General features: G+C 32.2%; 3 protein-coding genes across 3 annotated transcripts in view; 2 read left to right on the top strand and 1 right to left on the bottom strand.

Moving 5' to 3' along the window:
* LOC134269766 (inactive rhomboid protein 1-like) overlaps nt 1–27,738 on the top strand; it is a 228,453-nt gene that overhangs the window by 142,677 nt on the left and 58,038 nt on the right. The gene's annotated exons all lie outside the window — the stretch shown is intronic.
* On the top strand, nt 5,671–26,502 carry LOC134269761 (uncharacterized). The gene is made up of 4 exons (XM_062751967.1): nt 5,671–6,830; nt 19,722–19,835; nt 25,088–25,225; nt 25,739–26,502. Exons 1-4 carry the CDS (start codon nt 6,425–6,427, stop codon nt 26,026–26,028), a joined length of 948 nt encoding a protein of 315 aa, XP_062607951.1. The 5' UTR covers nt 5,671–6,424; the 3' UTR covers nt 26,029–26,502.
* Nucleotides 26,157–27,738, bottom strand: part of LOC134269760 (A disintegrin and metalloproteinase with thrombospondin motifs 3-like) — a 14,817-nt gene continuing 13,235 nt past the window's right edge. The window contains 1 exon segment of the mRNA XM_062751966.1: nt 26,157–27,153. Within this exon segment, the coding sequence (XP_062607950.1) occupies nt 27,041–27,153 (113 nt within the window). The 3' untranslated portion in view covers nt 26,157–27,040.

Raw genomic sequence — 27,738 nt, 5'->3', positions numbered from 1 at the left:
TATTATTTGGCGGATTTTATAATTCCATAATTTCATCAGCCACACGTGCGGCCACTGATTGGATTTCCATATTTGATTACACTCACAGTTTGGCACCTGGGGTCCACACTAGGGAACATCGATTTTCAATTGACGACGAAAACTCTCACCATCAACTTCTCTGTTTAAAAGGGGATGATTGATTTCAGGATGATTTTTATGACATTGCAAGTCTTCTCTAGAAGAAACCGCTCCATTATATTTTTTTTAAATCTTATTTTCGGATATTTAAGAATGAAAATCGCTGAAAGAAAACCTATTGAATTTAACTAGTGTGCCTCGTAAGCGTTTGTCGTGATTAGCAATCTTTACGTTTACTGGCTAAGGTGGTGAGTTGTGGAGCGGGGTCATATAAGTACTAAGAAATCTAGTGAAAGTTACTTATTAATTATAGATTTACTAATATTAGCTAGTAAATATACCAAATACCTAGTAAAACTACTTTAAGGTAGTGATTGCATGGGCAGTAAATTTGCTAGTCTTCTAAGTGAATTTAACAAGTTACATTTTTTTTACAGTGTTAGAAATTCGTCGTATCTTACTCAGCATTTTTATCCTTTGGAATAATTCATCGTAGTCTAAGGAGTTTAAACTACATGTATCAATAAATCGCAAAATCCTTAACCTTAAACGGCATGTCCAGTAAATTAAGTTTTGGGGGAAATCGAATTTTGTTTTGGAGGTATCACTTTTTAACGACCCATTTGTCAACCCCTTCATTAAGGACAAACTACCTTTTTACACGTTCAATTTTCAATCTTACTTGAAATAAGAATCGTATGTGACGCAATTTCTTTTAGATTTTATTAACTAAATCGTTAATACATGCATGATCTTATTACTGAGTATTTCTGTCCTTTTGGAATTTCACACTTTGTTCTCTCTGTCCTTTATTACTTCTTTTAATAAAATATAAAGATTATATAAACAGAAATCATTCACAAAAGTTTATTTTTAACAAATATATAAGAAGCATAACAAACATGGATCTAGAAAAATAAGTGGCAAGATCAGGTGCGAAGATGGAGCCACGGAACCCTGACGACACGCTTGTTCTCCTTGTAATATTCGGGAAAAACAAAAAAAATTATGGAAAAATCAGTCTGTAATGATCATACAAATAATGTGAAATGAAACATATGGAGATAAGAACAATGTTCAAGATCAAAAGTCCATTAAATAATACAAAATAGGAACAGAGCAAACACTGACTTTCAAAACATCAGAGGTGGGATCAGGTGCCATGGAGACGTAAACATCCCTGCCCACCGGTCACACATGCCGTGTGCTCCATGTCATGTTCGGGAAGTAACGGAAACATCCGTCGTCAATTCAGTGTATAAATAATGGACCAACAATTAGTATGAAAAACGTCAGTCAGCATTTGACTCAATGATAAATTGTATTTGCTGACAAGGTCATGTATCGACCATAGAACTTACGAAATGATAACTGAGATATATAAGCTCCGTATGCAGGTTATGAAGGTAGTAAAATATCCAAATATGAAACAGATGTGTCAGACTCTATGGTATCTTTTATCTCAAGCTCACCAGAATATATCGTATCGACATAAGAATGGAAATTTCTATTGTAAATTGACAATACGTCGTCGATATGTCTAAATGTCGAGTTGAAGGCCACAGCAAGTGTTTTCTTCTTTTCACGCATAAGATTTTGCACAAATTCTGCTTCATATGAATACAAAAATAGGTCTGCTAATAACGGAGCGCAATTGGTACCCATGATGGAAGACCTGGTCTCCAAAAACGACATACATGCTGTCAATCAGAAACTCAAGTTTCTATTTGTCAACTACGGAGTACTTGTATGTACAATCAGAATGTTTTTTAGGAAAATAATTTTGCAAATGACCAATGACAAGATAAGTAAATTTACGAGTTCCATTTTTATTGAAAAAGCAGCTGTCAATGATATCAGAAAGTCTTTACTTTAATTTATCGTGGGGAATGGTTGTGTGTATAAAGTTGAAAAGTTTTTAATCTGTTGATTTGGTGAAATCTTGTGATTTCAAATTGTCCAAAAGTTCCTTGGAATTTTTAAGTTTCCACATCTGATTTACACAACTTCTTGAATATATTGTTGCACAGTACTCTTGAAGTCTCTCCTTCACTACTGTAAAGAAGCTAGTCAGTATTCGCTTTATGGCAAATTTTATATGACGACAACGTCATTATTAGACAACAGAACTTATGAAATGATGGTTTTGATAATATTGCTTCATCTACTTGTTTTTCAATAGGAATAGAAATTGTTCGTAAGTAGAGCACACTCTTGGGTATCAAATCCATTGAGAGACATAAACAACATATGCAGGTAATAAAGGTATATTGCGATTTAAAAAAGTAAACGTTATCACGTGTCGAATTGAAGGCCATAGTGTTTTCTTTTTCTCAAGTTTTGAATAAATTCTTTATCAAGTGAATAAAAAATGAATCTGCTTAAAACGATGCAATTGGTAATTCATGGGAATTCCGAGACATTGTTGGAAAACATGGTCTCAAAAAATACATAAATATTGTAAATCAGAAATATCAATTTAATAGTATTTGTGCGACAGTCAGAATGTTTTTAACAAAATATTTATGTCAGTATTATTAGTTCACCTTTTGCGACTTTCAAAAGGTTTAAAATGAACTGTTAAAAATGATTGTTTTCATGCACTTTTTCCTTGTATGCATATAATCATTTTTCCCCTTTTTATATGAACTAGTATTTCTAATTTAAATATTTTAAATATATTGTCTACTTTGATTCAAAAGACCTACATGTATACATTATTTTAAATTTCATTTTATGTCACATTCAATTTCACCTGTATGTGAATAACCATAATCAGCTGATGTTTAAGTTGTCTCATTCCAAAACGAGTTACGGATGTAAGTGTCTTCAATGTTTTATTTTTCTGAAGAAGTTCATTCCGTGCAGGTATAGTCTCAAGCTTTCTTTTTTCATTTAGTTGAACTGGGTGACCCTTCAAAGTTTAAATATAGCATCTGCAAAAATCGTCCCTTTTTGAGTATTCATCAGGCATCTACTTGGCCTTTTATTTCATCTTATTGTATTCCCATCAATTGAAGAATATAACCACAGCTTCATTGACATAAGCAGTAAAAAAGCTTGTCGTTTTTCTGAAGTAAGGCTTCAAAAACGATACGCACATTGTTATGGGCATGATTAACAGATATATACACGATGAATGGTTGTTGTACAATGAAAAGATTATTTTTGCGATTTCTTCGAATTTGTGAAAATAATATTTTTTAATACATGAAAATGTAAATTTTTTTGTAAATTTTGTATTTAATTTCTTTATTAAGGAAGTAACAAAACATGCATTAGCATTTACAAATTATATTGTATGAAAGAAAGAATATATTCTGTATTCATTTGTAGATACAATGACCTTGTCAGTAAATACAATTTATCATTGAGTCAAATGCTTGCTGACGTTTTTCATACTAATTGTCAGTCCATTATTCATACACTGAATTGACGACGGATTTTTTCGTTATTTCCCAATCATGACAAAGAGCACACAGCGTATGTGACCGGTCGGCAGGGGATGCTCACTACTCCATGGCACTTGATCCCATCTCTGATGTTTTGGAGGTCCGTGTTTGCTCTGCTCCTAAATTGTATTGTTTAATGGACTTTCGATCTGTTCGTTATCTCCGTATGTTTCATTGTATCAATACTTCACACTCATAAAGGTAATCAAGTCTCCGAAAATGATTTGCGAGTGAGACTGAGATTTAATACCTCAGGATGAGGCCCTGGGTTAAACAGAGCGAATCTCTGAAAATCATTTTAAAATCATTCTAACTTAATTTAAATGAAAAATTATTTACAGGACAATTCAATTCTTAAAACAAAGATTTAAAATAAATGGCCTAAACAACCAAAAATTCGTATGCTTTGTTACTTTTCTTTCGTTTATACTATGCTTGGCAAATATTAAGCTAAACAACAGAGACAGTTACATGCACATTAAATACTTATAAATTATATGAACAATATGAAGGGGAAAAAATTGACATATTGTCGAGGGCACTTCGTGCTAGTTTAGGTTCCAGATGTTATAAATTGAAGAATGTCTTGTACTCAAGAAATATGATGTCAACGAACTCTGAGTCCATATACACCAAAATGATAATATCAACGAGAAAACTTGCTAAACTTGATGCAATTCAATATCAAATCCATATTTATGGCCTCGTATCACGAGACTTAGGCACAAGGTAAACATTTACGGACAAAATGGGCTGGTGATTTCTCAGTTTTGATATTTATCTGTTTGTATCTTTCACTAGCTTTATCACAGTATTGATTCGCACAACTTTAAAAGCAACAAGAATACATCATATGAAATATGAGTAAAACTAATGTGGCTATTCGCCATTTTTCTCCCCGGATACAAAAACTAAAGCGCTGGACCTCTGGCACTATTGATTTTGTGATAGAGTAAGAATGTGATGGCAACTCTTGGAAGTTGACAACACAAACCAATTTAAACTTAGCCATATATCAAACATGGTAAATGTTCTGCCTTCCTAAAATCTACAACGACTGTTAAATATTTTAAAGAGAGAGGAGAAGAGAATAGTGAACCTAATAAGGCCTAAAGGAAATCCTTAACCATGCAGGGCACATATTAAGAATAATACAACAAAATCAAGTACTAATATCCCAGGCAAAAACTATCATATTGTGACTGATATGAAAGCCAATGAAGCATGTGTCTCGTCAAAGGTGACATGACATGTATGACAACTGATTAATCTATTTACTGTTTGATGTATGTATTTGTTAGATTGTTAGGTAAAAATAAATTTCAAAGTTGAATTCCTTTGAAAATTTTCTTTATTTTTATAATTGCATGTTCTCTCGTAGAACTGATAACTGTTGATGCCTATCTGTCTTTGTAAGGAAAGAAATTATTATAATTATTATACAACCCCCGTGATGACTGCAATAATTTCTAATAAAAGCCTGATAATGCAGGATACTGTAATAATCCTTGTATCATTAACACACGCTTAGTTGTTTGAAGTAATTAACATAAAGGAAAGATGTATGTCAAAATAGTACAATAAAACTAGATGCAGGCTTAATAAAACAATATCATGTGTGTCCGTTATTTTTTTCTTATTTCATCTTGCGTTTACAAATCAGATAATCTATTTCCTAAAGAGTTCCGAGAATATTTTGTCCGAGAAGTTAATAACGCGTGGATTTATGTGAGGAGAGATTCTAAAGTCTCCCATGTTATTAGTGCCAAGGGTAGAGTATTCCCTGAGGAGTCCGTCTTTTCGTCATTTTCAAGGAAATGATCACAGCGGTAGAAGTCCCCTTGCTCCAAGTATTAATGTTTTGGTGTAAATTATTCACATATTATTGACACTTTATTGTCAAAGCAGAGTCTTGTATGAGGCCAAATCTTGAAATATGTCTCCCCATTTAGATCTGACATTATTGACAAACACCGGGTAATATATGAACATGCAGAACTTCTTTTCCCTGGGATTGTGATGTAATGGGAGTCAGAAGATGCCGACACCATCTCAAAGTTAATTTGGAATTTGACATTGTATCGGATATATTTTTCGGGAGAAAACGCAAGCAAATGAAACAATCGGATCGGCGACTACGTCACAACGCCCTGAGTTTTCTGATTCAGTCTGATTGTTTTGGATGCCGAGAATAAAAAAAAAAGATATAACATCGCCGCGAACTGAAGCATCTCCAACAATTATAGAAACGGCTATCAATTTAATCGAAAAGACAGACACTAAGTCAAGAGACTTCTCAAGACGTACCAGTTTGTTTAATTAATTGTTTTCACGAATTCGTGAACTTGAAAAAACCGAAAGTCGTGTGCATTAAGAGTGAAATGTGAAAACAAACTTATTGACATGAAAACATTTGAAAGAAAAAAGCAATACTGATGATAATCGCACAGTTAGCTTAGAAAACAGACAGGGAAAAATACGAGTTTCATTTGGGTGACTTTTGTTTGACTTGTCATGATGTAAATATGGAAGACTAGATTTTGCTGGAGAGAAATTAATTATGTTTCGCTCATTGTTGATCGATAGTAGGTAGGTATTTGTTAAGTGAAATAGGATTGTTTTATCGAAGATCGAACTTTTTCACTCACACGTTCTAAGAAAGGATTGGTGTTAGTGGAACAAAGTTTTCCCGGCCGTTTTGATGTGATTTTACTGGATAGAAGACCCATTCCTTGATTATGACCGGCCGTTTGGTATGATCCAACTGGATATAAGACCCTGTTCTTTAGCTATGACCGCCATTTGATGTGATCGTACTGGATATAAGACCCCTTCTTTAGCGATGACCGGGTATGCAGATATGTAACTATAGCAGCTTGATTTTTGCTGGAAATGTCACCGTGTTATTAATCGTGTCCATGACAACAGATTATTGGGAGTACAGAAGTTTTAACCAAACCATGCTAAAAGAAACGCTGCATAAAGCAAATCAAACAGAATTTGATCAGCCTGTGGATACGAATTCGTATATGTCCCTATGGTACAAGAGAAAAATGCTTCCCATATTACGAGACTCTGTCAAAAAAGAGATATTATATCAACCCCCAGTTTTAGTGGAGAATTTTTTCAGTGTTACAAAGAACATATCAGACTCCAACAAAGAAAAATCGGCGGACATTCATTCCAACATGCTCGCTGGTTTAGTGGTGTTATTTGAACAGTACGGAAACCTTTTCCGCGATTGTGATGCCCTAGAAGGTAATTGTATAATTTTCTCTGTTTTTCTGTTGTAAAAATTGTATGTTAGTTAAAAAATATATTCATCCTAACTTATCATATGCAGGATCATTATTTCAATTTTGAAAAAAAAAAAACCGGGAAAAGATTTTTAGGTGAAACAAAATTATCATTAATAACTAGATGAGAAAAGCCCAATAAGTGACATACAAATGGATAACAAGGAAACAGTGATCAATCAATCTACCGAGAATCTGCTGGGTAACATAAATTTCTTTTCATTAAGTATCAAACACCAAGCTCTTTGTTGTAAACGAAATGAATCAAACTCTCAAAATTAATTACAAGAGCTAGTAGAAGACAGTTCCCGGGCAGCTGATACATCGCTAAGGCGAACTGTCATGGTCTTATGTCTAGATTCTGAAGAACTTTTAGACAGAGTATCATGAAGTTATTTATACACAGACAAATTCGGGGCCTTGATTTACAGAAAACGTCAACTAAAAATGTCATTAGGTCGCAAAACTCACAAGAGAGTTTCTGCAGTTACGTCAAAGACCTTTAATGATCTTGTTGAAATAATTCAAACAGAAGCATCTGTCTTGTTCGAATTGATATCTCTTAGATCATAGTCCACGACAATTTAAATCGAAGTTTGAAAATCTGAATAATCTTCTTTTGAAGGATGCCTTATTTCACTTAATTCCCGTAAAGCTGGGAGGATGCCTAGGTAGGTGGAAGCAGGGAGTTCGGTTTTGTTGTCGTCTTTTCACGTGTCCTCATTCTCATAAATGATAGTAACTTTCTCGACAGTAAGTTTAATTGGCTATGACCAATTAATCATGAATTGATTTTCTGACTAATCACGGCTTAACTCTGTATAATTATTCATTATGGTCAGCTCTGACTATAAATAATTAAATAGTCTATGATTAACTCATATATACATGTACATGTATGTGCATCCGTATTTTGTTGTATGAGATATCAAGGCCATTTTTTCTTCTCCTGATTTGTACCGTTAAAAAGGTCTTTTAAGCTTGATTACGGTCCTTTATCCATATTTCATTAATTAAATATTATAAAAGAGGTAGGTATTTAGTAATTTGTCTTTAAATTATATCGAGGATCCCTAAGAGCATTTCTCAAACATTATTCCAACTACCACTAGCATAAAAAAAAATTGAATTTCTATTTCCTTAAAATCATTAAATTAAATTTATGTTTGACCCACTTGATATGCACTTTAAACCCTGCCCCACCCACTGAGCTCTGTAACATGCAAGAGCTTTTCATGCAAACAAAGTTTCTGTTGTCCGTTATGTTTTACACAGAATTCTTCTATTATTTATATTAAAAAAAGAGTTTCATTCGCTCTTCACTTTAGATTATGTATTATGTAGATATTATCCAAGAAAAATATGCTTGCATTTGTGAATTCTTTCTAAAAATCAATTTAAATTTCACTATATTTATCAACTCCTCTAGAATGCTGTCCGCGTCTTTGCAGTAAATATACACAATGTATTGTACTCTCGAAAATCGCGTAGGTCTAAATACATGTATAACATACTGAGTTAATTCTCTACTTTCAACGTTGAAATTTGTTCATTCTACTGATAAAAGGAAAGGAAATAATTGTCAATAAAGATCTGTCTGTGCTCCGAAATATAAGATGCATTTTATAATAATGGAAGGAGTTTTCCATAGCTTTGAATTTTCCAAATAATATATCTTAAGATGTAACAAAGTGCGTATAACTGAATATTTGAAACATTTTTTAAGTACAGTGCAATGTTGTAATAGAAATTCATTCACTTCTTATATGTCACTTAAACTACACGGTCCGTCAGTTTATCATGTAGCTATATAAGGTTTAGCAAATTACACACATTCAAAATAGCTAACGGCCCAGCCAAGAGAGTAATTCCTTTTCGCCTCCAGAGATTTCCTTATCAGAAACAACCCATCAAATCGCTATAAACTTAATTGATAGAAAGATGCCAAATAAGAACCAATTATGGAAAATACAGAATAAGATGTATACGCATGGAACAAAAAGACAAGCGCATGAAGTACAAACATGTATCTCCTATTCTGGCCAGGAATTAGATTAGTATGTATCAGGCAGGAAGATTGTAAATATATCTCAAGAGTTCTGGGTTAAAAGGGCACCTTCCAGGTATAGCTCCCACAAATTCCCCTCTCTCCTGTGTGTGCAGGGGGGTGTATTTGGGTGTCAAGGTGTACGTATGTTCGTGTACGTACATATCCTTCTGAACTTATTGAATTCAAAATCGTTTTCTCCATATGAAATATATTGATCGTTTTTGTTTACAAGCCATGAAATGAAACAGTTATAGATACAAAGAGTTGATGCTCCTGCATGTAGTTCCTTTGATTAAAACATTTTATTTCACAGTTTGTTAAATTATTCATCTTCACTTGAAGAAATCCACATTTACTAATTATATAAATTACTGGAAAAGTAAAGTGATTGGTTACATTTTGCATTTGGTAACACTTTTCTCGATGAATCATTACTTTTGACGCAAATATAAATTATACATGATTATTTCTTTAAATACATACGTTTTTTTATCCTTGTCTTCAATTAGTACAAATTCTTCATTAATATCTTCCGTCTTACATTTTAATTCATAACATGTATAGATATATTTCTTTATTTGAAAATATTTGGATATCAAAATTGTATTCATATTATTGTTAAGATTGTTTATTAATATCTTCCGTCTTACATTTTAATTCATAACATGTTTATATTTCTTTATTTGAAAATATTTGGATATCAAAATTGCATTCATTATTGTTTAGATTGTTTATTTCTCCTGAAGTAAGATAATGTAAATATAATGCAAGATAAACAAATTATGTACCAACAGTCTGTAATTGAACAGTTTTTTTCATTCTCATTTTTGTTAGTTTTGTTTTCCGTGTGAGAGGCTGTAATGCTTTCCTCCCAAGTATTCCATTCCTAGCGGCTATTATTTTTGGTAGCATTCCAGCTTGGCAAGCCGACGTCACTTGTTTTCTTGTTTTGACTGTTCCTCTCTATGTGGTTTTTGATCCTGCTCTTTTTTCCTTTTTCTGGCTTTCATACCAAAGCTTAATTCTCCACTTTTCGTTGCTTTCCATCCTTCCCTCAAGCATGTCCCTTCCTGATATATCTTTTATTCTTTATTTCCATCATGTTGTTACCATCTGTTTCGTAATATTTTTCACAGACAATTCATTTAATTAGGAATGCATTTACACTCATATGTTTGCTCGTTTAGTGATTGTCCATGTTTGGCGGCCAGTAAAACTGATCTTTCAACGCGTTTTGAAAGGCGTACATTGCTCTCCTTATTTCTAGAATCTTTGAAATGCCATTTTAGCTTCCTGTAGCTTATTTAGGCAATCTGTGTCCACCACTTTCTTTCCTGCCTTCTAGGTCTGTTCTGGACATGTGTGTCGACCATCTTTTCGGCCCTTTTATTCTCTATAATCTATTTTGTCATATTGTCTCCACTAAATTCTTTATCCATCACAGTGCATACATATAAGTGTATGTTCTACGGGGCTTAATGTGAGGACATGTTTTTTCTGCTGTAATTCATTCTTAGTTTCATACACTATTTTGCATTTTACTTGAGGTCTGTTAATTCTTTTTGATACTTCTGATGTACATTACATATCCATGTACTTTTTTTCACTCAGATCTTGAAACTTTGATGCTACATGCAAATCTTTTTATTGATATACGGAATGAGAAAAAATGCTTAAAAGGACGAACCTTCAAAACCATCAAAGGCGGGATCAGGCGGCATGGAGGACTGGGCATGCCATCCGACCGGTTTGTCCCGATATGTGCTCTTTGTAACGATCGGGAATAACGGACAAATCCGTAGACGACTTAATGTGTAAATAATGGCGAAATACGTCAATAGGTATTAGGCAGAGTGAAAGGTTGTATTTGCTGACTACATCTTTGTATCCACCTTAAAACTTGGGAAATGATTAATTCAAACGAGACTGCTGACATCCTTGCTTCACCAAATTGTGGGTCAATATCTTGCTTCATTTTAAAACATGTTTTTATGTTGATTATGCTCTTGTGTATCTTATCAAATGAGATAAATTCCATATGCAGTTGATAAAGAGTATTGCTTAATAAGTAAGTAAAAATTGTTTTGAACGCTCTACGCTGCAAATAACACAAAAAAAATTTTCTACATTTTGGAAAATAAAGAAAGTTAAAGTCATCACGTTAATCATAATGCTTGGATGTAAGGTTACCCTAGGTTAGTAGGTTACTATTTTTAACGTCTTTTTCTAGTAAAATGTCAAAATATGATATAGATGCATCAGACAGATATTTTTAATTTTGAGCTTACTGGAATATATCGAGTCGACTTATAGGTTTAAAATAACTATTGCTTATTGGTAATAAATCATATCAGTAATTAATTCACAAATCTCTTCACCATAAATCTTTACAAATATTCTTATGATGCAATATCCTAGTCTGTTGATAGTTTGTATAACATACACATTTATACACATTTTATGTGTGCAAAATATCATTTTTACTTATATGAAGCAGAATTTGTCCAAAATCTTTAACGTTAAAAAAACCCTGCTGTGGCCTTCAACTCGACATTCAGATTTGTCAATTAACAATGGTTATTTCCATTCTTTTGTCGATACGATATATCCCGGTGAGCTTGAGATAAAAGATACCACAGAGTCTGACATATCTGTTTCATACTTGGATATTTTACTTGGAAAGGACGACATGATAATTTTACAACCAAGCACTATGATAAACGTGATGATTTTAACTTATATGGTTTTTGGAGACCAGAACTTCAATCGTCAACTTCCCTTACTTATGCATCAATATACCTTCATCAACTGCATACGGGGTTTATATCTCTCAGTTGATTCGATTCACAAGATCATGCTCTACATACATGTATATACAATTTCTCAAACGAGGTAAATTATTAACAAACAAGTTTCTGGAAGAATTATATCAGCAGTCTCATTTAAAGTCATTTTTTAGTAAGTTTTATGGCCGGTACAATGAACTTGTCACCAAATACAATTTATGATTGAGTCAAATGCTGACTGAATTTTTTTTTACTAATCGTTAACCCATTATTTACTCACTGAATTGACGACGGATTTTACCGTTATTTCCGAATCATGACAAGGAGCACACGGCGGATATGACCGGTTGGCTGGGGATGCTCACTCCTCCATTGCATCTGATCTTACCTCCAATGGGTTGGAGGTAAGTGTTTGCTCTGCTCCTATTTTGTATTGTTTTATGGACTTTTGAACTTGTATACTGTTCGTTATATCGATATATTTCATACAGTAAGTTTATCAAGGAGGTTGAATTAAATTTAATTCATGAAGTATCAAATTATAAAGATTCGTTGCTTGGAACTATATATTTTAGTAATATCAATCATACAAGTTATACTAGTATACTGGGATGTTATAAATTATAATTGTCTATTGAATATTTTATCACCATCCAAAATTAAATCAGTTGATAGAGAGGTCATCATACAAAAATCATATCCCCCACCGCCCCCAAAAAACAAAAACATGAAAACCGTTATTTCTTTAAATTAAAGTATTTAAGGATTAACTGCAGAGTTTTTTCACTTTTGCATTTTTAATCTCTTACATGAACATTTAAGTTAAAAATCAACAATGTATAATCAGTGATCATGTTAACTTCCTTCAACATAAAAATGTTTATAATATGTTTTAGAGAACCATCAACCATAAAAAATGACATTGTAATACCGGTATTTGGATATTGAATCAGGAACTGAGAAAATTTCAGTTCTAATTCGGGCATATTTCAACAAATAGTACTATACTTTTTATTATTAATACTAGCATAATGTTCTACATTTCTTAGACCGCCTACATTAAATCTGAAGTCAATGGTATTTGCAATCCAAATTTGCTTCATTGTTTTTGTTTAAAGCTTAGATTTCAAATTTATCTTCTTCAAATGTTTTTACGCGAAAGTATATTATACTCTGGTGAATTGAATTATTTATAACGTCGTGGTAAAACATTTTATTTGTAATTTAATAAATTGTTTGATGTAAATTTAATATTCTCCACAATGAATACGACATCTGAGTTTGTTGTTGAGGATTTCTTTTTATAGTTTACTATAAAACAAAACAATTACATTCCATAACACATAAAAATAACAGTGGCATACTTTAAATGATAAAGTCATTAGTAGAAATGCAAAACTAAGCAGACAATATTTGTGGTATTTCGCAGTTACAATTAAGCATAGTTAGAATCTAGGAATTAAAAATTGGGACTGACATTCTCTTGGTTTAGGCCTCACGTCAATTTGCATTATAAATCTAAAATCTGTTTTAATCAAGATGATCATATAATACTACAGTATTTTACCTAGTCCGAATGTTGTGTTTTCCGAATCTTACCTAATATGAAAAATTAACTTCCTTTGCATAACCACTTTTCATGTTTTACCTATACAAGGAAACTGTTGTCAATGTTATAGTGAAATAATGTGTAATAAAAAGAAATATCGATTTTAAAAGGAGACAAAGAAGCTTATGATTTTTGTGAATAATATTTATCGACATTTTATGGCGATAAATTTAATCTATAATTAAAAAGAAAATATACATTCCATGAGACATTTTTATGTTAAATCTATTTTTCTTCTAATTTAAAACTAAAACTGGAAAAATCAAAACAAAGTATTCTTCCTATTTCAAACATTTTTGATCATGCTCTAACATATCTATATGTATTTTTCCAATTCCCCAATCCTTGAACTCTGTGAAACACAAAAGTACATGAAATAGAGAGTGTATGAATATGTTTAAGTTCCAATTCAAAACTATCAAGAGTAGGTCCATTTACTTTCTCCCGTTCCATTTTGTACGGTAAAGAGCGTCGATACCATCGACAGCCCCGAGTTCATCTTCCATTAGTTCGACCTGTTGTAGAAATTGATCATGCGATTTGTACGTTTATTTAAGCCGTTAATGTAATAAGAGTAAATTTAGCATAATTCCCTCGACAGAACATGAAGAAATGTCATCTAATAGCCCTGTGTTAGACAATCAATGATATTTGATAATCATTTTGATAATAAATTAACCGACCTACATTAGTGTGATTGCAAAGTAAGAAATTGACACCGCTTTTGAACTTGATATACATGTATACAAATTATTTTTTAACTCCTAATTTGTACTCGTATATATATGTTACAAACGACCTAATAAAAAAGGCAGTCATTTTTCGTGTATGTGTACCTAAGAAGATAGCAATATTCGTCAAGGAAGGTTTTCTTTTATACATAATACGTTTTTCCTTACTTGTTTTAGCTTTTCATATTAAATATTTTGGGTTTTATTCTTTTTGATTTCGTATCTTTCATTTCCACTTTTTTCTTAGGTGTTTAAAATATTTGAATAATTTTTTAAAAAAAAATAGCTTTGGGACCATTAATACATTCTTTTAATGGTTTCATTTTATCAGACTTGCAGGGACCCTGTTTTGGAGGAGAAATATAGAAAGTACATATAAACAATATATATTTGGGAGTTGATTGGATAGTTTACGGCCTTTTCTCCATGGAGACTATCCGAACACTATCTAAATATTATACGGTAGTAATTTTGGTGGTGTAGCTGCACTTTTACTGTTTTGGCAAAAGTGCAAGTCAATGTATCGATTATGGAAAAATATTATCACATTTCAAAATTATTCGCTCCTAGGAATGCTCCACATGAATTTTTATTTGCAAATGAAAGTTATAGCCTAACAGGTTCACCAAGGATAAACAGTTTTGGTTGTAAGCATTCACAAAGGAAAGCAGTCTATTATAAATGTAAACTCAGACACAACTGCTATTATCAGCTAACATTTTTGGCAGTTTTTTTTACAAAAGATATTTTTACTTTTTTAACAATTTTTTTCTCTTTTGAATTTTTCGACCCCATTTTATTTTGCCCCTTATTCCTTATGTCGAGTAAGCAAATATTAAGCAAATTCAAAACGGGTTGAATTAAATAAAAGATTGGGGTGGTTTTGTTATACACGAATTTATTTCTGGTCAATTTCAAAAGGGGGTAACGTTGTTTGATAAGACGAAAATAACACGTGACGAAAATTAGCTTTTATACAGTATCTGAATAGCGACTTAAATTCTCCCTTTTATTTTGGTAGTTAATGTGAAAACATATATATATTCCGTCTGCTTTAAGCTAGTGGGAACGCTTAAGAACGGGCTAGGATGGGCTAGTCATACTCAAAATGTTATTTTTCTGAATTACTATCCCTTTCTTTTATTGTAATCCGTCTTACAGACTATTTTTTCCAGTCCATACAACTTTGTTAAGCATGTTAAGGTAGGCCAAGCGCAACAGCGAACAAACATTTATCATTCATCGTTGAAGAAACACGTCAGGTTTTATCAGAATTACATAACACATCCTATGAGATTCAATTACTTTGTACTGGGAAGAGTTCTAACACCATCCGATAACGATACATTGTCTTTATTTAGCAATAATTCTGCTTTATTTTTACAGGGAGTCAATCCCAAAATTCACTGCCCTATCTGATAAATGTTTTGATAGCTCTCGAGGCGCGCATTAGGATTTAAAGATAACTTGGTTGTAAATAAATAATTAAATGACTTAAGCAAATTGATCGACTGCAACTCATTGAATTGCTAATTCTGTGATTTCACTTCTATATATGAACTAGGGATTTTTCGGGGTTTACCATGTTTTGATTAATTTTTTGATATGCAAACATATCATCTTTTGAAGGATATTTGAAATATTTTTCTATCCATTACATCCGGGGAGTTTCAGGATCGATGTATTTGCCAAAATGACTCCATGTGTATAGAAGAATATACCCCTCAAACAAAAAAGTAACTCCTTCATAAAATACTGCTTAAGTTAACAGATTTGGTTAATTTTCACAACTTTGTAAATCAGTTTTTGAAAAATTATATCCCCTCCGTGAAATAAAAGTTCCCCAAAATAATCACTTTGGGTATACATACATGTGTTTAATGGAATTTTATTATTTCATTATATCAAAAACATTGAAACATGTGCGGGCTATTACGTGTTGCGTGCCATATATGAATGTTCAAAACTTAATAATAACATATTCTATTTATTTTGTTATTAAATTTAAGTCCCAAGGTGGGGTTAAACCATTTTGCAAAATGAAAACACATGCCTTAATAGTTTGAATTTTCTCACAAAATACAAAGGCAGACATATAAGATCTAAAAAATTTTACTGATGAAAATACTGATTATTATTTAGATCATTATATTTTGGCCCGTATTTACTTCGTATATGTATAATTTTTCTTGAATAATCTGACATCCAAATATCAAACGAGACTAACTATATATAGTTCAGACAAATTAATACTACAGTTTGCTTCCAGGTAAAATGAAATGAATGTGGAAATAACAAAAAGTATTCGAGATCAAAAGTCCATAAAATATTTGAAACATTACACGTGTAAAAAACAAAGAAAAGTTATATTTTACAAAGTAGCCATATGCAAAGGCGCATGTAATCTGTTTTTTTTTCCTCGGAATTATAATGTTAGTTAAAGTAACAACAATCGAATTTATCTCTGGACTTTAAGTAGTCCTTATTAACTAAAATTATAATTGAGAGAATTCACACAATAATTGTGTTACATATTTCTAAAAATTATTCAAAAGAACTCCTATTTATCTTTTTGTATAAGTTCAAATGTGTGTTTCAAACAAGTGTAATTTTTAAATCCGAAAGCAATCCTAATGAAACATATGGAGATAACGAACAATATTCAAGATCAAAAGTCCAATAAATAATACAAAACAGGAGCAGAGCAAAAACGGACCTCCAAAACATCAGAGCTGGGATCAGGTGCCATGGAGGAGTGAGCATCCCCTGCCAACCGGTCACACCCGCCGTGTGCTCCTTATCATGATCGGGAAATAACGGGAAAATCCGTCGTCAATTCAGTGTATAAATAATGGACTAACAATAAGTATGAAAAATGTCAGTCAGTATTTGGCTCAATGATAAATTGTAATTGCTGACAAGGTCATTGTATCGACCATAGAACTTACGAAATGATGACTTTAAACGAGACTGCTGATATTCTTGTTTGAGAAACCTGTTTGCCAATAATTTACCTCGTTTTAGAAATTGTTCATACGTAGAGAATGCTCTTGCGTATCAAATTAACTGAGATATATAAACTCCTTATGCAGATGATGAAGCTACGTGTACATTGCTGCATAAGTAAGGGAAGTTGACGATAGAAAAGTTAAAATCACCACGTTTATCATAGAACTTGGTTTTTAGATTACCATTAATGTCTTTTTCAAGTAAAATATCCAAGTATGAAACAGATGTGTTGGACTCCGTGGTATCTTTTATCTCAAGCTCACCACTGCACCACGATATATCGTATCGACATAGGAATGGATAATACCATTGTTAATTGGCAATACGTCGTCGATATATCTAAATGTCGAGTTGAAGACCACAAGTCTTTTCTTCTTTTCACACATAAGATTTTGCACAAATTCTGTTTCATATGAATACAAAAATAGGCCTGGTCTCCAAAAACCACATAGATATTGTCAATCAGAAACTTAAGCATCTATTTGATGTCAACTACAGTGTACTTGTATGTGCAATCAGGATGTGTTTAAACAAAATAATTTTGCAAATGACTAATGGCCAGGTAAGTAAATTTACGAGTTCCATTTTTTATCGAAAAAGCAGCTGTCAATGATGTCGAAAATCCTGGACTTTAATTTTTCGTGGGGAAAATAAGAAAATAAGTCGAGGGTATCTAATGATAAAAAATAATCAAGACTTTGCAATAAGGTCTTCTATCAATCTTGAATTCCCGTGGGAACTAATTGAGCTGCGTTGTTAACAGACCTATTTTTGTATTCCTATGAAGCAGCATTCATTTAAAATTTCTACATGAGAATTAGAAAAACTTTTGCTTTTGCCTTCGACTCGACATTACATATACTAAATGTATTTTTAATTAACAATAGTTACTTTCGTCTATTTGTCGACTCTATATATCTTGATCTTGAAAGAAAATATAAGGCAGGGTCTAATACACTTGTTTCATAACATTTGAGATTTTTTACTATAAAAAGAAAAAAATGTCAACCTAACAACAAAGCTTTATGGTAAACGTGATGACTCTTATTTTGTATCGTCAACTTCTCTTGCTTTTGATACAAACCAGTAACAATTTTACATCTCTTAGATGATTCGGTATGCAAGAGCATGCTCTTCTTTAAGAAGCAAGACTCTGATAAACAAGTTGAGTAAATTAATAAAACAAGAATATCAACAGTTTTGTTTAAGTCATCATTTTGTAAGATCTATGGTCGATACAATGACCATCTTACCAAATACAACTTGTCAGTAAGTCAAATACTGACTGACGTTTTACAAAGTAGTTGTTAGGTATTATTAACACACTGAATTGTATCTATGGATTATCTTGTTTCCCCAATAATGACAAGGAGCACACGGTGGATTAGACCGGTCAACAAGGGATGCTGACTTCTTCATTGCACCCGATTCCGCTTCCGATGTTTTTACATATCCGTGTTTGCTCTGCTCCATTTTGCAAATTGCATGACTGATATACTGTAGAATGACATTGTTAGTTATTTGTAAACACAATCAATCGTTTAGTCGACTTTTAATTGACGATTTTTATACAAATTGTAAGGCCAATATTTGTTGTCACACTAATGATTTCCTAGAATTCCCGTTTGCCCGATCTTGACAAGGAACAAACACGGGGTGTGACGGGTCGAAATGGGATGCTTACTCCTTCAAGGATCCTTATCCCTCGTCTGATGTTTTTCGCAGCCTGTGTCTGCTCTGCAACCAAACTGTATTGTTTCAATTGAGATTTGAGCTTGATTGCAGTTTGTCGTCTTCATATTTGCTTGTTTTCGTGATGTACTTTTTTCTGTGTGTTGATGAAAAAAAATTCCATCAAGCAAAGACTAATATTTCATTCTCCTTCTGGTATTGTCTGGATACATTCTCTCAGCAATAATTTGATCTTAACTGTAGCTCCTATTTACTTTGAAGAAAGACGTTGCAAATACAGTGTGACATTTTTCATTTGTTTACAGTTTAATGTGATTCTTTCGCACGATGGAACTTCATAAACCAAATTACAAGACTTAAAAGTATCTGTTTTCTGAAATTGTTTTTACTTGTTTTTGGTTCTTTTTTTTGTATGATTCCTTTTAATCATAAAATTCTATTATTTATGGTACATATAGTCTGAAGATTTTTTATATGTTAAATGTTCCTTCAAGAATATTTCATTTATATGTGAGTTACCACCACTTACCGATGAAGGGTTGACAATTTAGACCTTTGGATCTATAAACATTAGTTAAAGATGTTTCTTGTGCCATCACCTACATCCACACGGGACCTCTGTGTATACCGTATGGTCTCATCCAAGGATCAATCTGCAGCGAGATTCAAACCAATGCTCCTTTACTTTAGAGTATTTTGAGTCTGATCAAAGCAAAATATTTACAGTCTTTTTTACCGATGTAGGGTTGACAATTTAGACCTTTTGGGTCTATAAACATTAATTAAAGATGTTTCTCGTGCCATCACCTACTTCCACACGGGACCTCTGTGTATACCGTATGGTCTCATCCAAGGATCAATCTGCAGCGAGATTCAAACCCATGCTCCTTTACTTTAGAGTATTTTGAGTCTGATCAAAGCAAAATATTTACAGTCTTTTTTTCTTTAACATGGTTTCTTTTATTTTTTTTGGTAGAGGGTGTCAGACAGCGGCTGTACTTGGTACAGAAGAGGGTAGATAGGTGCGAGTACCTCAGTGGGAGGGAGATCGAGGCGGCTAGTGACGTCACAGAACTCATTGTTGTAAAACGTAAGTTATATTGAAGAATTTGTTAATATATTAAGTTATATTTTTATAGATCAACACATTTTTGGTAAAATATACAACGTATTTATATTTATGAATAAGAATAATATATGTGCGTGTTTACAATTGCATCACAAAAATTTAAAATTGCATCACAAAAATTTAAGTAGATTAAATACACTTTCATTGAAACTCGATAGTCATATTTGCATGCACATCGACATGGATGCCTGAATTAGAGTACGCTTTAACTTGATACATGTACATATGGTTCGTATCTCTTTTGGACTGATATATAAAAATTTATTGTAATATATATTTCCAAGAAACTAAAAAATCATAAAGGAATGAATTCAAAAATACTGGCTGGCATTTTTTTTTTTTTTGAAAAAAAAAATCTGTTGGCATGCATGAACATATTTTACATGTATGTATCTGAATTTTTTTTTTTTTACTTTTTTTGAAAATATTTATTTTTGAAACATAATGGCATACTGAAATCTATTTTTTTAAACGCATTTAGTTTTTCCTCGTAAGTTACGTAATTTATGCAGCAATGAACAAATATCACCATAAATGAGTTCGATAGCCGAGAGCATGCTATACGTATGAAAATTTTCTGAAAGAGTGAAGTTACTGAGAAGAAATTGATATAACAATTTTATAATCAATATCATTAAGCGTCAATATAGAGAATTAATCATTGTTGTTAATAATGCCCTTGATAGCAAATAGACTTAATATATCGTTAATGATTTTAAGTTGTTTTCGTTCCAATAGGTCATTTTTAATTAAATAGTGTAAGACGTTTATTTTTAAATTAAATTGTCTACGGATTTTTCCCTCCACCCACCAAAGACAAGGAAGCACAATGGATGTGACAGAACGACAGTGTTGCTTGCACTTAATGGCACCTGATCCCACGTCTGATGCCTTTTGAGGTCTTTGTGTGCTCTGTTCCGAATTTGTACTATTTCACTTGACTTCTTACTTTGTTTACTGTTCGTTGTCTTCGTATTACATGTACGGTGTACCGGTAAAAAATGCTGACTTGAAATAAAACTTACATACTTGCTTACTTTACCGGTACATTCTGCTAAAAATTAGGAACAATGATAGTGGAAAAAGAATAAACAAATGCACAATAATAAACAAAGTTAACAAACTTTCAAAACTTTTATTAACAGAACTATATTTGAAAAATGAAAATATTAATAGATATATCTTTTTAGGACTTTCTGGAGAAAAAAATTGAAAGAACTCATTGACCTTCTTTCTTCAAAATTATGTTATGGTTATAATTGTTTTAGTCTTAACCTTGACTGACTTTCACAAGATTTTGAATTTTATTTTTCTCTAAAATGGATGCATTCCTGGCAAAATTTTCATATTTTCTTCCCCCAAAAAACATAAATGATATTTCAAGTGATAAATAATGATAAATGACAAGGTCTGTATTACACCCCATATCAAACCGAGACTCCATAATGAGCCCCCACAGCCGAAGCCCAGGGGATTGATTTTGGGTCAGTGTTTAAATGAAATATATAGAGATAAAGATAACGAACAGTATTAAAGATCAGAAGTCCATCAAACAAAACAAAGTAGGAGCAGAGGAAACACGGACCTCCAAAACAGAAAAGGTGGGAACAGGTGCCATGGAGGAGTAAGTATCCCCTGCCGACCGATCACATCCGTCGTGTGTGAAGTGTGACAGATTATACCATGCTGGGGATTTAAGAATGATTTTTTCCGTAAATATCAACAACAAAAGAATAAAACATAAAATTAAGCTGTAGCTGGTCCTGCCAACAGTGTGACGTAACATCCGCCGATATATCATCGACAGTTCAAATTTCGCAATCAGCAATTAAACGTCGAAATTTTGGCACCGCTCAGTAAAAAAAAATTGGGAATTGTTTACACTGATTGGGACTTTTTGATGTTAAACATTTTAGTATGACAATTTTTTTTAAATATAAAACAAAATGATTTATCTATTAGTACGATACTCACTTAGTCCTAGGGGCATGATGGATATTGAATTTCGATGGTTTGTAAATCATAGCAACGACACCAAAACAGCAATATTTATTTTATTGTATGAAGCAATGATAAATGAACAAACACTTATATTTTTGGTTGATTGTGTCTGCTGAAGAAACACGGAATTTTATTTACTGATAAAGTAAATATATTCGGAAATAACTTTATTTTGGTCACTTTAAAAAATCAAATGCTATAATCATCTTAAAGGTCAAGGGCTGGTGAGTATAAGTTGTTATGATTCCTACGATGTTAGATTCAGTTAATCAGAGAGTGCTAAGAATCATGCAATTATATTATAGTTAATTATAATTTTAGGGTCGGAGAGTTTAATTCCAGAATTAATAATGCGGCTTCAGATCAAAGGACTGTAATTAAGTAGATAAGATATTCAACTGTTGAATTTGGGCGAAGTTTACATGCTCTATGAACTATTACAGATATAAAAGAAATCATTGACAAGAAGAAAAAAAAATATTTTGATACATAGCATATGTTAAAACTAATTAGGTTTGTCTCTTTGATATTTGGAATTAAATGGCCTAAAAAGATGATGAGACTTAAATAAAATTTTGCTATGGAACGCCGTCACTGCCTTATAGCAGAACACAACAACTGCATTGCGTCAACCTTACATTACATTATGTCAACTCCATATGACATTTACTCGCACTGCTATTGCATTGTGTCAACATTCCATTACATTATGTCAACTCTTTATGACATTAACCTAAAATACTATTGCATCGTGTCAACCTTCCATTATATTATGTCTATTCTTTATGACATTAGACCACACTACTATTGCATCCTGTGAACTTTCCTTTACATTATGTCAACTCTTTATGACATTTACACATACTACAATTACATTTCGTCAACTTGTATTTCGTTATGTTTACTTTTCATGACATCTAAGTTTTTATTAACTGAAGTGAAAAGCTCTTATCATACTGTGCGCACTCTTCTATACATTAGGTCGATTCACTATTACGTTATGCGAACACGGGTATCCTCGGACTTTATATGAGCATAACGTATTTTCCCCGTTCCGCAAGCACTAAAAATGGCGGGAGAGAAAACTCGTAAAAGAGATTCTTAGCGATTTGGAAATGACATCTTTAAATGAAAACTTTAAGCGACAAATGATTGACACTGCGACTGTGAATTAAAGTCACGTCGAAATTCAATGGTGTTTACTTTAATCTGATAATTAAATAAATCAAATATGAGTCGTGCAGGAATTTTTTTTCTTTTTATTTTGAATTGTTTTTTTTTTTTTATAAAAGTCTTGAAATTTGTAGGACATTGCATTACTTTCACATTAAGTTTAGCTGAATTAAGTTGAAAACTTTTTTCTATAAAACTATAAAGCCTGAGAGCTTCTCCGCTTTCCGCCCTTGGTCTCCAACCATATACCGTCCCCCTTCCTTGTTCAAGATTCCCATATCCGCCACTGATATGTGCCCATGCATGCTTACTAAGGCACATTAATATTGATTAAGATGAGCGACTGGTAGATTTTTGTAATAGAATTCTTGCCCTGAAATGGTTAAAAAAATTACTAATTCCAGTGACGTAGCATCTCTTTTTGAAAGAGGAGGTCAGCCAGAAAAAAAATTATTTACCCGAAAAAACTTGACAAGCCAAGAAAAAAAATTATCCAAGCCCGAAAATCCTATTTCGGGGAAGCGGGTCCAACTTCGATCAGTCCTATTTTTTTCCAGATATACAACATTACCCTTAGTAGACTATACTTCAAACAAAAAGTGGGATGGGGGCTGTTCTTTCACTGAACATTACATTTTCAATAGTGAAGTTATATCTGGGAAAAGAGGGGGTTGATGTCCTAATCAATCAGAACCCCCCCCCCTTCTTTCCAGTCATTAAAACACGGTCGTCAACATTCATTATATACTAGATATACAGATTTAAGATAATGTAAATGTATTTCAACATCAGGTAATGAACTTTTGGAAACAACATGATATAGAGTTAACACAATATAAAGATATTTTTAAATCACATAAGAAAGAGTTGACATAACGTATTTATATATCCACATTACGGAATGGAGTTTTGACATAATGTAATAAAGTGTTAATATAATATTAAGATATGATCATATTATGTTATACACTTTTTACACCACGTAATAAAGCAATGACATAAAGGTAAGATGGGTTCACCTCACGTCATGATGCCCTCGCCGTAAAATAAAGATTTAAGGAATAACTGTCTTATTTTTCGAATTCATGAAGTGATCAATGGATTGGCTTGTGTGATAATTTGCATAAACGCCGAAGGCGTTTATGCATAAAATTATCACACAAGCCAATCCATTGATCATCTTCATGAATTCGAAAAATAAGACAGTTATTCCTTATATTTACATGCTTTGATTCCGCCAATCCACGGGCTCCAAGCCTGCTTCTCTCTAGGTGTTGTCCCGCCCTGCACGTGGTTTTTTTTTTTTGGAACCGCGCCAAGACATTCATGTGGAAATAAATTACATTTACAATTGGTAATTTTATCTCGGACAAAGACATTAGAAATGTAAATATAAATCCATATCACGTAATAATGCTTTGATATAATAGAAATATACACTCTCAAAAAGGAATGGGCTTTTGACTTCATGTAATGACAAGTTTAATTATAAAACACAATTTACTTGACGTAATACAATTTTGACCTCACATATGAAAGAAATGAAATAATGTAAAGAAATATTCATTTCACGTAAAAAAGTTTTAACACAGTGTAAACACATTATCACTTCACAAAATGATTTTTTTACTTCAAGTTATGAAGTGCTGACATAATGGAAGGATGTTTTTACTTCATGTAGTGCAGCACGGACATGATGTTAAGATATATTTACATCATCTCATAAAAAATTGACATAGCGTAAAGATATGTTCACATCACGTAATGATTAATTGACATAATAAATGCATAGTTGTATGCTATAAGGCAGTGATGGCGTTCCATATTTTGCCATGCATTGCTTGTATTTCCCTTTTAAAGGCATAAAAATCATTTGTTCATTAAATATTGGAAATGATTCCTACAAAGATTAACAGAATTCTTTCATTCTGTTAATAGAAAAGTACATAATATAAAAATCTTATTGAATATATTCTGGTTGGCTATCGATTATTGGACAATTTCTTTTCCACAAGGTGAATTTTTGACTTTTTTTTCAGATTTGGAGCGTGCGGCCTGCGCATTTGCTCTGTTATGCATGGTGTCTATGGTAGCCGGCCTGATCACGGGTGCTTATGGGCTGTTTGGTCACCATACAAGAGTTCTTGTTTGGGCATCATGTTGCTCGTTAATATCTGGTACGAAAACGTTTTAATCTTACTCATTTCCCCCGGGAAGCCCTTTACCCATGTATTAACTTTTGATCATGCATTATTCACATTTGTTCGGCCATGCTATCCTCTAAGGATGCTTAAATATCCCCGGACAACCTAATTAAGAATCAATTTTGCATTTGGCCAATAATCGTTCAAAGAAATAATTTCTGAATGATTAATCACATCCGTCAAATTCATTGAGAAATAAGTTTGTCGTAAGGCACAAATTAAAATAAATAATGCATCAACTGGCTGATACACAATACAAATTGAATCCAAAGTCACAAGGTCACAGAGAGTAAATTCCGAAATAAAACTGTGAAAGCAATAAATATATACATATTATATGTATATTTTGTGTATTAAGTGTCAGTACTAAAATTGGGTATTTTTTAGACCAGCAACTACTGTTTTAATATACTTCAAGTATTCTTGACAAATAAAACATTTTTTCCCTAAAAACATTCATTATACTTTTTTATCACTCTTTTACAGGTATGTTACTTACTCTCGCGATAGCACTTTTCCATGGAAAATGTTATATTTTACGACGAACAGAACTATTACATGGATATCGCATCCCCCACAAGAAAATAATCAACGAATCACGAACGTACAGCTTTGGTTGGTCCTTTTATTTGGCCTGGATTTGTGTGTTCCTGTGTTTTACTTCTTCCTATGTATGGCTTTACAAAGCACAGGACCCAAAACAGACAAAACTGCCCGGGGTTAACTATATTCGACACAGGTATAGAAGAGGGAAATACTCTTATTTCGAGGATTAACTCAAAAAACGTTATTTAGAGAAGTAGAAGTTTTTTAATGCTCTTTTACATAATGATGTAAATTTATATTCACATAGTGTAGTTTGTAGAAAAGTCTATATTTTACTCTATTTTACATAAGACAATCATAAGCCTTTACACCTTTATTTTATCATGCAATAAATCAAATATACATGTATTAACACAATGACAAAACAAAATGACCAGTTTTAGATTTAAATATATCGTATGCATGATCTACATTAGTCCAAAATCTAAAACAAAATCCTTAAATATGCATGATTTAAGTGTCAGTCTTTCAGTGAGTCTAATGCGTTTCAGCGAAACCTCTGAGGCAAAGTTCTCTATAATTACACTTAAATGAATATAACAATGTCCGAAAAAACATTACCTTCAATTTCAATTGTTACCGATTGTAAACATTTAAAGCAGACGTTATAAAGCAATCCGAATTTTACACTCAGTTGACTTCCTTTAGAATAGATTAAAAACTTGTTTAAAAGTTTCAAATGAGCTTCATTCTTACCTGCATGCTTTAAACATTTCATGTTTTTTTTTAAATTCTGTCTAAAACTTCTTAATTTCCTTATTGCAAAGGGAATTTTATGACAATTCAAAGGAATAAAAGTTTACAATTCGTAAAATTCAATCATAAATTATTTTCTCTGTCATGTAGAGCATTTGTTCAAAAATGTTAAACTTTACTTCGTTACCATTTTATCTACATGTAGTATTTAAGTATATATATGTACAGGTATCCAATTTGGATTTTTATACTTATTTCATATCAGCACTATTAAAGTGTAAAATATTTGTTATAAAAATTGATGCACGTGATTTGAAAATAATAAAACCAACAAACTGCCGTTGTTCTCTTCATTACTTAAAACGTTGAAGTTGAAGGGATTGACAGTGATTTGCACACTTTGTTGTATCCTTCCGTCAAGTCCAGTCCAATACGGGACACAACTGGGAGAGATGGCATATACTTTATGAGACCGCCCAGCGCAGTTTAATTTCGGAATCTCTTACAGGAAGCGCAGCACATGAATTTGTACCCTCTGTATCTACAAGTACTGCGTGTGGCGCCTCGACTGCAGAGCGAGATCCTGTCCACGCAAACCTCTACAAATATATTAATCAAATAATATTAATTATATATATATATATATATATATATATATATATATATATATATATATATATATATATATATATATATATATATATATATATCTTTTTTATGGTCAAGGACCTATGTTTTTAAATATTATCTACACACATATATTATTTATATACACTTAGACATGTAAATCTCGCTTTATAAATGCAATTAAAAAGATTAAGGTCTAGTGAAAAATTAAGGTCTTGTGTCACTCTGATAAGAGAGATAACTTCCAAAGCAAATTATTCCAAAAATATTTCTCACAGCCTTTTACTTGATTTATAGTAATTACACTTGTAGCAGAAAATATGATTTTTGCCAGTATTGGCTTTTTGATATTTAATAATAATCTATAGCAGTGGTTTTTTTTTTGTTTTTTTTTTGTTTTGTTTGTTTGTTTGTTTATTTGTTTGTTTTTTTTTGACAATTTGCAGCCATTTTGTATTCTTGTTGCAAATTTAAATATTTATGAATCCTTATAAGAACTTGAAATTTAATGTTATTGAAGTAAGTAGTGAAGAAAGTAGAGACTTATAGTTATCATT

The sequence above is a fragment of the Saccostrea cucullata genome, unplaced genomic scaffold (assembly GCF_032062105.1).
Source record: "Saccostrea cucullata isolate Sc308-1 unplaced genomic scaffold, CSIRO_AGI_Scuc_v1 ctg382, whole genome shotgun sequence".
Taxonomy (NCBI): Eukaryota; Metazoa; Mollusca; class Bivalvia; order Ostreida; family Ostreidae; genus Saccostrea; species Saccostrea cuccullata.
The sequence above is the reverse complement of the archived record's forward strand: the minus strand, read 5'-3'. Positions and strand labels throughout refer to the sequence as shown.